This window comes from Oncorhynchus mykiss, chromosome 6 (assembly GCF_057628025.1).
Source record: "Oncorhynchus mykiss isolate SJ-2025 chromosome 6, ASM5762802v1, whole genome shotgun sequence".
In the NCBI taxonomy this organism is placed as follows: domain Eukaryota; kingdom Metazoa; phylum Chordata; class Actinopteri; order Salmoniformes; family Salmonidae; genus Oncorhynchus; species Oncorhynchus mykiss.
In genome coordinates, this window is record NC_143027.1 from 49,944,210 (window position 1) to 49,959,544 (window position 15,335).

A 15,335-nucleotide genomic window follows, 5' to 3' on the forward strand; every position below is an offset into this window, starting at 1 on the left:
TAGAAATAGCAACAATTTAGCAACAAATTCAAAGATTTTACTGAGTTACAGTTCATATGAGGAAATCAGTCAATTTAAATAAATTCATTAGTCCCTAATCTATGGATTTCACATGATTGGGAATACAGATATGCATCTGTTGGTCACAGATACCTTCAAAAGAAACGGGCCTCACAATGGGCTTCAGGATCTTGTGATGGTATTTTTGTGCATTCAAATTGCTATCGATAAAATGCAATTGTGTTCGTTGTCCGTAGGTTATGCCTGCCCATGCCATAACCCCACCACCTCCATGGCGCACCCTGTTCACAACGTTGACATCAGCAAACCGCTCACCCACAAGACGCCATACATGTGGACGCCATACATGTGGTCTGCAGTTGTGAGGCCGGTTGGACGTACTGCCAAATTCTCTAAAACAACTTTGGAGGCGGCTTATGGTAGAGAAATTCATATAAAATTGTCTGGCACGCTAATTGCACGCTCCCTCTTAACTTGAGACATCTGTGTTGTGACAAAACGGCACATTTTAGAGTGGCCTTTTATTGTCCCCACACAGGCTGCACCTGTGCAATAATCATGCTGTTTAACCAGCTTCTTGATATGCCACACCTGTCAGGTGGATGAATTATCTTGGCAAAGGAGAAATGCTCACAGGTATGTAAACAAATTTGTGCACAGAATTTGAGAGAAATACGCTTTTTGTGCTTATGAACATTTTCTGGGATTTTTTATTTCAGCTCATGAAACATGGGACCAACAATTTACATGTTGCGTTTATATTTTTGTTCAGTATTGATGGTTATGGTGTGTAAGTGTCGTTAAAGGAGAGAGAACATTTAGCACAATGTGTTGCTCGCCAGCTTGACAGATGCATTTGAAGGCTGTTCTCAGTCATCCCATCTAGCCCTTCGGTCCAGACTAGTAGGGCAGTGCGGGGGATGGGGTTCTGCAACTTAGTCACAGAGAATTTCGTGTTATTTCGTAAATCTGAGATACTCCATGAAATGTTACATTTTGTATGGTATGTATTAATTTGTGTCCATCAGCCGTTTCGTATGATCTGTTACGAATTACAATTAATATTCTATGTTACAAATTTAAAAAACGTACAATATGAATTTGCAGAACATATGATATGTTATGAATTCTAGCTAGGTGACTAACATTAGTTGGCTGGCTAACGTTAAGTAGGGTAGGGGTTAGAGTTAAGGTTAAGCTTAAGTTTAGGAGTTAGGGTTAAGGATATGGTTAGGGTTAATCTTAGGGAAAGGGTTAGCTAACATACTAAGTAGTTGCAAAGTAGCTCAAAGTAGTATGTAGTTGAAAAGTTGCTAATTAGCAAAAATGCTAAAATTGTTCCTGATGAGATTTAAACTCGCAACCATCGGGTCGCTAGACACCCATGTTAGACGCTCACCCATCCACCCTGACCAACCACCCTACTTTCATTTTTGTCTTAAGTAACCAGCTGTCTTATGTAACCATACCAACTTAACATATCACACTAATTTGGGTGTCCCAGATAAACTTGAATTAATCTATGAAACCAGGCTGGGTGAAGACACAAAGCGTGAGAGAGAGACACAGCTGGAGACCCTGGACCTAGAGACATCGAAAGGGCGAGGTAAAATTTATTTAATATTGGATATTCAGTGGATATATATTCTCGTCAATAGCTATTGAACAAAGCATGCCATGACTAGGAAAATGCTGTATTCTGAATTAGGGGTAGATGGAGAACAATCCACACATGTACTGTAAATATACACTACCGTTCAAAAGTTTGGGGTCATTAGAAATGTTCTTGTTTTTGAAGGAAAAGCTATTTTTTGTCCATTAAAATAACATCAACTTGATTAGAAATACAGTGTAGACATTGTTAATGTTATAAATTACTATTGCAACTGGAAACAGCAGATTTTTTAATGGAATATCTACATAGGCGTACAGAGACCCATTGTCTGCAACCATCACTCCTGTGTTCCAATGGCACGTTGTGTTAGCTAATGATCAATTAGCCTTTTAAAATTATAAACTTGGATTAGCTAACACAATGTGCCGTTGGAACACAGGAGTGATGGTTGCTGATAATGGGCTTCTATATGCCTATGTAGATATTCCATAAAAATCAGCCGTTTCTAGCAACAAAAATAATTTACAACATTAACAATGTCTACACTGTATTTCTGATCAATTTGATGTTATTTTAATTTACTTTAAATATATATATATATCTAAAACATGGACATTTCTAAGTGACCCCACATTTTTTGAACGTTAGTGTATATACAGTACAAGTCAAAAGTTTGGAGACACCTACTCATTCAAGGGTTTTTCTTAATATTGACTGTTTTCTACATTGCAGAATAATAGTAAAAACATCAAAACTATGAAATAACAGATATGGAATCATGTAGTAACCAAAAAAGTGTAAATCAAAATATGTGTTATAATTGAGATTCTTCAAAGAAGCCACTCTTTGCCTTGATGACAGCGTTGGACACCCTTGGCATTCTCTTAACCTGACTGCCCTTGACCAGCACAAAAACATCCTGTGGCGTACTGCATTAGCATCGAATAGCCCCCGCGATATGCAACTTTTCAGGGAAGTTAGGAACCAATATACACAGGCAGTTAGGAAAGCAAACGCCAGCTTTTTCAAACAGAAATTTGCATCCTGTAGCACTAACTCCAAAAAGTTCTAGGACACTGTAAAGTCCATGGAGAAAAAGAGCAACTCCTTCCAGCTGCCCACTGCACTGAGGCTAGGAAACACTGTGACCACCGATAAATCTGCGATAATTGAGAATTTTGATAAGGATTTTGCTGGCCATGCTTTCCACCTGGCTACCCCTACCCCGGTCAATAGCCCTGCGCCCCTCACTGCAACTTGCCCAAGCCTCCCCCATTTCTCCTTCACCCAAATCCAGATAGCTGATGTTCTGAAAGAGCTGAAAAATCTGGACCCCTACAAATCAGCAGGGCTAGACAATCTGGACACTCTCTTCCTAAAATTATCAGCCAAAATTGTTGCAACCTCTATTACTAGCTTGTTCAACCTCTCTTTCGTATCATTTGAGATCCCCAAAGATTGGAAAGCTGCCGAGGTCATCCCCCTCTTTAAAGGGGGTGAAACTCTAGACCCAAACTGCTACAGACCAATAACTATCCTACCCTGCCTTTCTAAGGTCTTCAAAAGCCAAGTTAACAAACAGATCACCGACCATTTTGAATCCCACCCTACCTTCTCCGCTATGCAATCTGGTTTCCGAGCTGGTCATGGGTGCACCTCAGCCATGCTCAAGGTCCTAAATGATATCATAACTGCCATCGATAAGAGACAATACTGTGCAGCTGTTTTCATCGACCTGGCCAAGGCTTTCGACTCTGTCAATCACCACATTCTTATCTGCAGACTCAACAGCCTTGGTTTCTCAAATGACTGCCTCGCCTGGTTCACCAACTACGTCTCAGATATTCAGTGTGTCAAATCGGAGGGCCTGTTGTCCGGACCTCTAGCAGTCTCTATGGGGGTGCCACAGGGTTCAATTCTCGGGACGACTCTTCTTTCTGTGTACATCAATGATGTCGCTCTTGCAGCTGGTGATTCTCTGATCCACCTCTACGCAGACGACACCATTTTGTATACTTCTGGCCCTTCTTTGGACGCTGTGTTAACTAACCTCCAGACGAGCTTCAATGCCATACAACTCTCCTTCCGTGGCCTCCAATTGCTCTTAAATGCAAGCAAAACTAAATGCATGCGCTTCAGCCGATCGCTGCCCACACCTACCCACCCATCCAGCATCACTACTCTGGACGGTTCTGACTAAGAATATGTGGACAACTACAAATACCTAGATATCTGGCTAGACTGTAAACTCTCCTTCCAAACTCACATTAAGCATCTCCAATCCAAAATTAAATCTAGAATCGGCTTCCTATTTCACAACAAAGCATCCTTCCATCATGCTACCAAACATACCCTCGTAAAACTGACTGTCCTACTGATCCTTGGCGATGTCATTTACAAAATAGCCTCCAACACTCTACTCAGCAAATTGGGTGTAGTCTATCACAGTGCCATCCGTTTTGTCACCAAATCCCCATATTGGTAGTGGTACTACCCACCACTGCGACCTGTATGCTCTCGTTGGCTGGCCCTCGCTTCATATCCATCGCCAAACCCACTGGCTCCAGGTCATCTATAAGTCGTTGCAAGGTAATGCCCCGCCTTATCTCAGCCCACTGGTCACCATAGCAGCACCCACCCGCAGGGTATATTTCACTGGTCACCCCCAAAGCCAATTCCTCCTTCGGCCGCCTTTCCTTCCAGTTCTCTGCTGCCAATGACTGTAACGAACTGCAAAAATCACTGAAGCTGGAGACTCATATCTCCCCACTAGCTTTAAGAGCCAGCTGTCAGAGCAGCTCACAGATCACTGCACCTTTACATAGCCAATCTGTAACAAGCCCATCCAACTACCTCATCACCATATTGTTATTTATTTTATTTTTTTTGCTCCTTTGCCCAGTACCTCTACTTGCACACTAATCTTCTGCACATCTATCACCCCAGTGTTTAATTTGCCATACTGTAACTCTCCTTCTTGGTAAAATATCCCTTACACAGCCTGGAGGTGTGTTGGGTCATTGTCCTGTTTAAAAACAAATGATATTACCACTGAGTGCAAACCAGATGGGATAGATCATCGCTGCAGAATGCTGTGGTAGCCATGCTGGTTAAATGTGCCTTGAATTCTAAATAAATCACAATCACCAGCAAAGCACCTCCACACCTCCTCCATGCTTCACAGTGGGAACCACACAGGTGGAGATCATCTGCGTCTCATTAAAACAGTCTAATGTTCATTGCTTTTGTGTTTCTTGGCCCAAACAAGTCTCTTCTTCGTATTGGTGTCCTTCAGTAGTGGTTTCTTAGCAGCAATTTGATCATGAAGGCCTGATTCACGAAGTCTCCTCTGAACAGTTGATGTTGAGATGTGAAGCATTTATTTGGGCTGCAATTTCTGAGGCTGGTAACTCTAATGAACTTATCCTCTGCAGCAGAGGTAACTGTGTCTTCCTTTCCTGTGGCGGTCTTCATGAGAGCCAGTTTCATCCATAGCGTTTGATGGTTTTTGCGACTGCACTTGAAGAAACTTTCAAAGTTCTTGAAATGTTCCGTATTGACTGACCTTAAAGTAAAAATGGACTGTCATTTCTCTTTGCTTATTTGAGCTGTTTTTGCCATAATATGGACTTGATATTTTACCAAATAGGGCCACCTTGTCACAGCACAACTGATTGGCTTTAACAAATTAACTTTTAACAAGGCACACGTGTTAATTGAAATGCGTTCCAGGTGACTACCTCATGAAGCTGTTTGAGAGAATTCCAAGAGTGAGCAAAGCTGTCATTAAGGTAAAGGGTGGCTACTTTGAAGAATCTCAAATATAAAATCAAAAAAATATATAAATACGTTTTTGTTTACTACATGATTCCGTTGTTATTTCATAGTTTTCATGTCTTCACTATTATTCTACAATGTAGAAAATAGAAAAAATAAAGAAAAACCCTTGAATGAGTAGGTGTGTCCAACCTTTTGACTGATACTGTATATACACTGCTCAAAAACAATTAAGGGAACACTAAAATAACACATCCTAGATCTGAATGAATGAAATAATCTTATTAAATACTTTTTTCTTTACACAGTTGAATGTGCTGACAACAAAATCACACACAAATTATCAATGGAAATCAAATTTATCAACCCATGGAGGTCTGGATTTGGAGTCACACTCAAAATTAAAGTGGAACACCACACTACAGGCTGATCCAACTTTGATGTAATGTCCTTAAAACAAGTCAGAATGGCCTCCCTGTGCCTGTATAACCTCCCTACAACGCCTGGGCATGCTCCTGATGAGATGGCGGATGGTCTCCTGCGAGATCTCCTCCCAGACCTGGACTAAAGCATCCGCCAACTTCTGGAAAGTCTGTGGTGGGTTGTTGCCCAACACCCCCCTATCCACATCGATGGAACAGTAGTGGAGAGGGTAGCAAGTTTTAAGTTCCTCGGCATACACATCACAGACAAACTGAATTGGTCCACTCACACAGACAGCATCGTGAAGAAAGCGCAGCAGCGCATCTTCAACCTCAAGAGGCTGAAGAAATTAGGTTTGTCACCAAAAGCACTCACAAACTTCTACAGATGCACAATCGAGAGCATCCTGGCGGGCTGTATCACCGCCTGGTACGGCAACTGCTCCGCCCACAACCGTAAGGCTCTCCAGAGGGTAGTGAGGTCTGCACAACGCATCACCGGTGGCTGCAGCCAACACACTAACACTGACACTGACACCAGCCACTTTAATAATGGGAATTGATGGGAAATGATGTAAATATATCACTAGCCACTTTAAACAATGCTACCTTATATAATGTTACTTACCCTACATTATTCATCTCATATGCATACGTATATACTGTACTCTATATCATCGACTGCATCCTTATGTAATACATGTATCACTAGCCACTTTAACTATGCCACTTTGTTTACATACTCACCTCATGTATATACTGTACTCGATACCATCTACTGTATCCTGCCTATGCTGCTCTGTACCATCACTCATTCATATATCCTTATGTACATATTCTTTATCCCCTTACACTGTGTATAAGACAGTAGTTTTGGAATGTTAGTTAGATTACTTGTTGGTTATTACTGCATTGTCGGAACTAGAAGCACAAGCATTTCGCTACACTCGCATTAACATCTGCTAACCATGTGTATGTGACAAATAAAATTTGATTTGATTTGATTTGGATTTGGTGCAACGTGGTGTTGGTGGATGGAGCGAGACATGATGTCCCAGATGTGCTCAATTGGATTCAGGTCTGGGGAACGGGCGGGCCAGTCCATAGCATCAATGCCTTCTTCTTGCAGGAACTGCTGACACACTCCAGCCACATGAGGTCTAGCATTGTCTTGCATTAGGAGGAACCCAGGGCCAACTGCACCAGCATATGGTCTCACAAGGGGTCTGAGGATCTCATCTTGGTACCTAATTGCAGTCAGGCTACCTCTGGCGAGCACATGGAGGGCTGTGCGGCCCCCCAAAGAAATGCCACCCCACACCATGACTGACCCACAGCCAAACCGGTCATGCTGGAGGGTGTTGCAGGCAGCAGAACGTTCTCCACGGTGTCTCCAGACTCTGTCACGTCTGTCACATGTGCTCAGTGTGAACCTGCTTTCATCTGTGAAGAGCAGTGGCGAATTTGCCAATCTTGGTGTTCTCTGGCAAATGCCAAACGTCCTGCACGGTGTTGGGCTGTAAGCACAACCCCCACCTGTGGACGTCGGGCCCTCATACCACCCTCATGGAGTCTGTTTCTGACCGTTTGAGCAGACACATGCACATTTGTGGCCTGCTGGAGGTCATTTTGCAGGGCTCTGGCAGTGCTCCTCCTGCTCCTCCTTGCACAAAGGCGGAGGTAACGGTCCTGCTGCTGAGTTGTTGCCCTCCTACGGCCTCCTCCACATCTCCTGATGTACTGGCCTGTCTCCTGGTAGCGCCTCCATGCTCTGGACACTACGCTGACAGACACAGCAAACCTTCTTGCCACAGCTCGCATTGATGTGCCATGCTGGATGAGCTGCACTACCTGAGCCACTTGTTTGGGTTGTAGACTCCGTCTCATGCTACCACTAGAGTGAAAGCACCGCCAGCATTCAAAAGTGACCAAAACATCAGCCAGGAAGCATAGGAACTGAGAAGTGGTCTGTGGTCACCACCTGCAGAACCACTGCTTTATTGGGGGTGTCTTGCTAATTGCCTATAATTTCCACCTGTTGTCTATTCCATTTGCACAACAGCATGTGAAATTTATTGTCAATCAGTGTTGCTTCCTAAGTGGACAGTTTGATTTCACAGAAGTGTGATTGACTTGGAGTTACATTGTGTTGTTTAAGTGTTCCCTTTATTTTTTTGAGCAGTGTATATATGTATATATGTACACTACATGACCAAAACTATGTGGATAACTGCTCCTCGAACATCTCATTACAAAATCATGGGCATTAATATGGAGTTGGTCCCCCCTTTGCTGCTATAACAGTCTCCACTATTCTGGGAAGGCTTTCCACTAGATGTTGGAAAATTGCTGCAGGGACTTGCTTCCATTCAGCCACAAGTGCATTACTGAGGTCCGGCACTGATGTTGGTTAGACATGGCTCACAGTCGGCGTTCCAATTAATCTCAAACGTGTTTGATGGAGTTGAGGTCAGCGCTCTGTGCAGGCCAGTCATGTTCTTTTTCACCAATCTTGACGAACAATTTCTGTATGGACGTCGTTTTGTGCACGGGGGCATTGTCATGCTGAAACAGGAAAGGGCCTTCCCCCAAAATGTTCCACAAAGTTGGAAGCACAGAATCATCTAGAATGTCATTGTATGCTGTAGCATTAAGATTTCCCTTCACCGTAACAAAAGGGCCCAGGCTAAACCATGAAAAACAGCCCCGGACCATTGTTCCAGCTCCATCAAACTTTACAGTTGGCGCTATGCATTCGGGCAGGTAGCGTTCTTCTGGCATCCGCCAAACCCAGATTCGTCCGTTGGACTGTCAGATGGTGAAGCGTGATTCATCACTCTAGAGAACGCATTTCCACTGCTCCAGAATCCAATGGCGGTGAGCTTTACTCTACTCCAGTTGATGCTTGGCATTGCACATGGGGATCTTAGGCTTGTATGCGGCTGCCCGGTCATGGAAACCCATTTCGAAAAACAGTTATTGTACTGACGTTGCATCCAAAGGCAGTTTGGAACTTGGTAGTGAGTGTTGAAACCGAGGACAGACTATTTTTTACTCGTTGCGAGCTTCAGCACACGGCGGCCCGTTCTGTGAGCTTGTGTGGTCTACCACTTCACGGCTGAGCCGTTGTTACTCCTAAGCATTTCAACTTCACAATAACAGCACTTACAGTTAACCGGGGCAGCTCTAGCAGGGCAGATATTTGAAGAACTGATTTGTTGGAAAGGTGGCATCCTATGACTGTGCCACGTTGAGTCACTGAGCACTTCAGTAAGGCCATTCTACTGCCAATGCTTGGCTAGGGAGATTGTATGGCTACGTGCTTGATTTTATAATCCTGTCAGCAACGGGTGTGGCTGAAATAGCCAAATCCACTCATTTGAAGGGCTGTCCACATACATTTATGTATATAGTGTATTCACATATAGTATACAGTGCATTCAGAAAATATTAAATATTTTTTCACATTTTGTTATGTTACAGCCGTGTTCTAAAATGGATTAAATTGTTTTTTTCCCCTCATCAATCTACACACAATACCCTATAATGACAAAGAAAAAAATATTTTTGTTTTGCAAAGTTATTAAAAATAAATAACTATTTAACTAAGTATTCAGACCCTTTACTCAGTACTTGATTGAAGCAACTTTGTCAGTGATTACAGCCTTGAGTCTTCTTGGGTATGATGCTACAAGCTTGGCACAACTGTATTTGGGGAGTTTCTCCAATCTGCAGATCCTCTTAATCCTTAATAAACTCTGTCGGGTTGGATGGGGAGCATTGCTGCAAAGCTATTTTCAGGTCTCTCCAGAGATGTTCGATCGGGTTCAAGTCTGTGCTCTGGCTGGGCCACTCAAAGACATTCAGAGACTTGTCCCAAAGCCACTCTTGCATTTTCTTGGCTGTGTGCTTATGGTCATTATCCTGTTGGAAGGGGAACCTTTGCTCCAGTCTGAGGTCTTGAGAGCTTTGGAGCAGGTTTTTATCAAGGATCTCTCTGTACTTTGCTCCGTTCATCTTTCCCTTGATCCTGACTAGTCTCCCAGTCCCAACAGTATGATACCGCCACCCCCACGCTTCACCGTAGGGATGGTATTGGCCAGGTGATGAGCGGTGCCTGGTTTCTTCCAGACGTGATGCTTGGCATTCTGGCCAAAGAGAATGCCAAAAGTGTGCAAAGCTGTCATCAAGGCAAAGGGTGAGAAAAAACAAACAATTTAATACATTTCGAATTCAGGCTGTTACACAACAAAATGTGGAAGAAGTCAAGGGGTATGAATACTTTCTGAAGGTACTATGAACAAAGTGTACCATGACAATGGAAATGCTATGGAGACAATTCCAGGCCTGTTTTTATTATTCTTTTTGTATTTTATTCGAGATTTTCAATTGCTCTCCCCTAATTCAGAATTCATGATTTTCATAGCTTGGCTCAATTGGCGAGAGAAAACCGAGTATCTAATATAAAACTACTTTTCCCTGGGTCTGTGGGCGTTGCTATCAAATCATTGGTCATTATTACTGTATAGACCGATATCCTCCTGTTCCTTCTCTCACTGTTCTTGGGAATTGCTGGATGCTTTAAAACTTAATCATATTTTTCCTAAATCTAGGCTACAATGCAGGTTTGTTGAATGACATTCTGTTTTTTGTTGTAAAGCACTGGGCTGTGCATTCTCAGCGATCTTCGGGAGAAATATTGTCCAACAGTTGTTGAACAACCCCAATCCAACCATTGGAATGTATTTGGAAGTTTCATATCGGAAATGAAAGGATACACTTTGAAGTGGACTGTGTAATGATTTTTTAGACCTATAGTGGATTATATTTTTCTGCTAAAGTGCTGTAACGAAAAGTGCTATAAAAAATCATAGAAGACCAGCAGTCAGTCAAAATGCAATGGGAAATAATACTTTGCGGAATTATGTTTTTGCTGAACATGAGAACTTGTGAAAGCTTCCCGAACAAGTTTGATGAGGACATTGACAAACGTATAGACCCATTAGATTACGTTATCGATCCATTAGATTATGATAGGTTTGAGGATCAGTTTGATAGAAATGTAACTGCTTGTGGTGAGTGCTCACCTGAATTGTGTCCTGTGGCACAAGAATGCAGGGCTGGGCTCATTTTGGACAGTTGTGGTTGCTGCCAAGAGTGTGGAAATCTAGAGGGGCAGACGTGTGATATTGGCGACATTAATGTATTTTACGGTCTCTGTGGGACGGATCTTCAATGCAAAATTGACGATTTGGATGTTGGAGATGGAGAAGTTGCGGAGCCGCAGTGCGTCTGTCAATCGCAAGATGCGCTTTGTGGTTCCGATGACAGAACATACATGAACAATTGTCAGTTTAAAGAAGCGTACTTCTCAAATTCAGCACTCAAGATAAAGCGCAAAGGTCCATGCAAAACAGGTAAATCGCTTATTATGATGCTATGGCTTTGATTTGCGCCTAGTGCTGTTGCTCATAAACCGTGATTAAATTGGAAGACAGTAGACAAAAGATGACTTGGGGAAACTAACATCATGGCCAAAACAGAAACAAAACCCATTCAATCAATCTGCTAACGAAATAATCATTAACGTGATAATTTTGCATACAATACACACTTTATTGTTCCATGTAACACTTTGCCACGTGGGAAAAAAATCCGACACAGACCATGAGTCAATCAGAAAGAGTGTATGTAATATGGATTAGGGCAAAGTGATTTCCTGTCACCAGTCTTAGATTTTTTTTGACAGAGTAGCAAGAGAACTCACTGAGACTGATCCAGAGAGAGGAATCTTTACTCCACCCCCAGGTTTGAGGATTTTGGGGCTGGCCTGTACTTCCCGCACAGGCATTGAGAAAGATGTATTGTTTTAACCAGTTCCAGGAGTCAAGCTTGCTGCTCAGGAGCTGTGTGAGAGAGGAATTGGCTCGTAAACACCCCAACTCTACCTCTTCTGTTTTTCAGTGCCGATCATCAAGGTCCCACCCCAGAACCTGGTGAATGTTACGGGTAGTAGCATGGTGTTCCTCTGTGAGGTCTTTGCCTTTCCAATGGCAATGATTGAATGGAAGAAGGATGGCAGAGACATTATTCTTCCAGGAGATGACCCACACATATCTGTCCAGGTGAACCTTGTTTAGAGGCTTCATTCAATGCTTCGAAAACCATCCTCTGCTGTTTCATTAGTATATTCTTTAAATGTTTCCATCAACATACTTACTTCTTGGATGATGCAGAAATATTGGGTGGATTAGGCATAGGTCCTTGGTATTTAATTTTATATATTGCGTCATAGAATTATGTACATTCATTCATTCAGTCCTAAACAGTAGGCTATGCTTAAACATGTTCTTTGTCTTCGCTGTGCTGGACAGTCTCGGGGTGGTCCCCTGAAGTATGAGCTCTCTAGCTGGCTGCAGATCGAGAAAGCTGGCCTGGCCGATGCTGGCACCTACCGCTGTGTCGCTCGGAACGAGCTCGGCAGCATCTCTGCAATGGCTGTGTTAGGAGTTCTAGGTCCAGGTAATGACAGTTCTAGAGCTTTTTTCATTTTTCTTCAGCTGTCACACAAATCTCTCAAAATGACAGACGCGAGATTGACTCCTCTGGTTACGATACTACGTAGGCTAATAACCCCATCTAATACTTTTTCAGAAGAGATGTCCGTCTACTTGACGGAGAACGTGACGGAAATGTTGGAGTATGGCCACTCGGAGAGAGAGTATGATGAGGATTACTACTAGTGATGTCCTCCGTTGTAAAGAATCAGCCCTCACTAACGGAGGTGCTGATGGCATCCTGAAAGTCTTCACAATTGTTGTAGTGTTGCACATGCATATTTTGTACAACTGTTCAGCTTAACCCCATGTTTTCATCTCTACATCTGTAGTCAAGATGGTGAAAGTGGAGATGTGAACGTGATATATAACAAAAGCATAGGTGAATATGTGTGGAAGTTGATTAGGGAAGCGTCTGATCATTCCTGAAGTCTATATTGTACACTATATAGTACTGAAAGCATAAGGAATGAATGTCTCTTTGTTCAAAAGCTGTTCAAACCCATTTTCCTTGTGACTATAAGTCTACATTCCAAAGTGCAGGAAAGTTGTCCTGTTACTGTCTGGTAAAAGGTTTAGCCATCCCCTCAGGATGAACCTGGCATGTGTGCAACCAATATGTGCAACTGGATGTACTCTATGTGGAATGTCTAGGTGCATTGTTGTGTCTCAGAACTGGAATGTACATTTAGCTGGTTTATAGGTTTCTATCTATCGCTGTAATGCTTGGGAAGATGTGTCAGTAAGCCAAGCCCAGCTCTGGTCATGGTGGAGAGAAGCCCACAGATGGTTTTAATGTTTTTGTGCAGCTCAGACATGAAGAGAAACACCATCTCCTTTGTTCTTGTGTCAACAAGGTTCTATTTCCTTTTATAAGAGATTATGGACTACCTTGGACTTGATCTAAATATAGTCATTCCTACTACATCTACGCAAAGGAAGCAACATCAGACTAAGAATATTATGAATATATTATATAACAAATTATATTACAAAGATTTGTTATATTATGCTACTTCTGAATATTACAATATATCAAATCATCTCAAATGGGATATATGTTTTTCCAAATTATTTATGCTTTCATCTGGATAAAAAAAAATCTGTATGGACAAATTAAATGTAAAATGCGTACATTTTGAAGCGGTGATGGCTTACTACATACTGTTACTGTTACTGTTACATATTGCATTCCCAGAAGAAAGAAATATGCAATAAATGAAAAACAGTAATCACAAACAGTCTCTGCGTGTATTTGCGTGCCAAAGTCCCTTCAGCAACACTGACTGTTAAAGTAATTACAGTCATACTGGTGTAAATCAAAGCCATGGTCTGGACCCCTACTCTTGAAATAACCAGACAATATCCCTGTTTGTTTGCTTCCATTTTCTTTTGCTGTGTTATTTCAAGCAGAGCCCATCATTGGAGGAAAACCCCAGTCAAGGAGTAACTCCCCAAGTCTTGGAATCCATTTATTTTTAACTGTATGGAAAACTTTTAGATATCAAGAGGATTGTTTGAGGCTCAGATGGGCATGGGGCTTTCAGTTCCCTCGAGCTCGTCTAATATCCTGTCCACTGAAAATACATTACTGGCAAAGGAGGAAAGCCAAAAAGTTTGAGGGAAGCAGTTCAGGTCTGCTTGAAACATAGCTACTTGCCTTGATTGACAGTCACAGACAGCACCAGGGTGGAAAACATAATAAACATTCAGGGCCTGTTTTATTTCAGAGCTATGTTTTAGTGATGCAAAGAAAGTAGGGAAATTGACATTCCTTGAAAGGTAGCAGGAATTAGGAGACAAAGCAAGAAAAAATACAGTGCCTTGCAAAAGTATTCATCCCCCTTGGCGTTTTTCCTATTTTGTTGCATTACAACCTGTAATTTGAATGGATTTTTATTTGGATTTTATGTAATGGACATACACAAAATAGTCCAAATCGGTGAAGTGAAATGAAAAAAATTACTTGTTTCAGAAAATTCAAAAAAAATAAACTGAAAGTGATGCGTGCATCTGTATTTACCCCCTTTGCTTTGAAGCCACTAAATAAAATCTGGTGCAACCAATTACCTTCAGAAGTCACATAATTAATTAAATAAAGTCCACCTGTGTGCAATCTAAATGTCACATGATCTGTCACATGATCTCAGTATATATACATCTGTTCTGAAAGGCCCCAGAGTCTGCAACACCACTAAGCAAGGGGCTCCACCAAGCAAGCGGCACCATGAAGACCAAGCAGCGCTCCAAACAGGTCAGGGACAAAGTTGTGGAGAAGTACAGATCAGGGTTGGGTTATAAAAAATAGGAGATTCACCTTCCAGCGGGACAATGACCCTAAGCATACTGCTAAAGCAACACTCGAGTGGTTTAAGGGGAAACATTTAAATGTATTGGAATGGCCTATTCAAAGCCTAGACCTCAATCCAGACTTAAAGATTGCTGTGCACCAGCGGAACCCATCCAACTTGGAACAGGAGCTGGAACAGTTTTGCCTTGAAGAATGTGCAAAAATCCCAGAGGCTAGATGTGCAAAGCTTATAGAGACATACCCCAAGAGACTTGCAGCTGTAATTGATGCAAAAGGTGGTTCTACAAAGTATTGACTTTGGGGGGGGTGAATACTTATGCACCCTCAAGTTTTCAGTTTTTTGATTTATTTCTTGTTTGTTTCACAATAAAAAATATTTTGCATCTTCAAAGTGGTAGGCATGTTTAAATCAAGTGATATAAATTAAAATCAATTTTAATTCCAGGTTGTAAGGCAACAAAATAGGAAGAATGCCAAGGGGGTGAATACTTTCACAAGCCACTGTACAATATACAGGATAATACAGGATTTCTCTGGGGCACATTGTACTTCTACCACATGAAAAGCATCAGGAAATACTTTTCCAGAGATTCAAATAATGCAAATGTATTCCAGAACTTTTTACCCCTATT

General features: G+C 42.0%; 1 protein-coding gene across 3 annotated transcripts; it reads left to right on the plus strand.

The window, feature by feature from the left end:
- The first annotated feature begins 10,352 nt into the window (after nt 1–10,352).
- kazald3 (Kazal-type serine peptidase inhibitor domain 3) lies at nt 10,353–13,631 on the plus strand. 3 transcript variants are annotated; one of them, XM_021606705.3, is made up of 4 exons: nt 10,353–10,460; nt 11,800–11,960; nt 12,210–12,357; nt 12,490–13,631. In XM_021606705.3, the coding sequence occupies exons 2-4, from the start codon at nt 11,853–11,855 to the stop codon at nt 12,576–12,578; spliced, it is 345 nt and encodes a 114-aa protein (XP_021462380.1). In that variant the 5' UTR covers nt 10,353–10,460; nt 11,800–11,852; the 3' UTR covers nt 12,579–13,631. The 3 variants fall into 3 exon arrangements, with proteins under 3 accessions (XP_021462380.1, XP_021462378.3, XP_021462379.3); XM_021606703.3 differs by having other exon boundaries at nt 10,357–11,252; XM_021606704.3 differs by having other exon boundaries at nt 10,357–11,252; nt 12,493–13,631.
- Nucleotides 13,632–15,335: the final 1,704 nt, after the last annotated feature.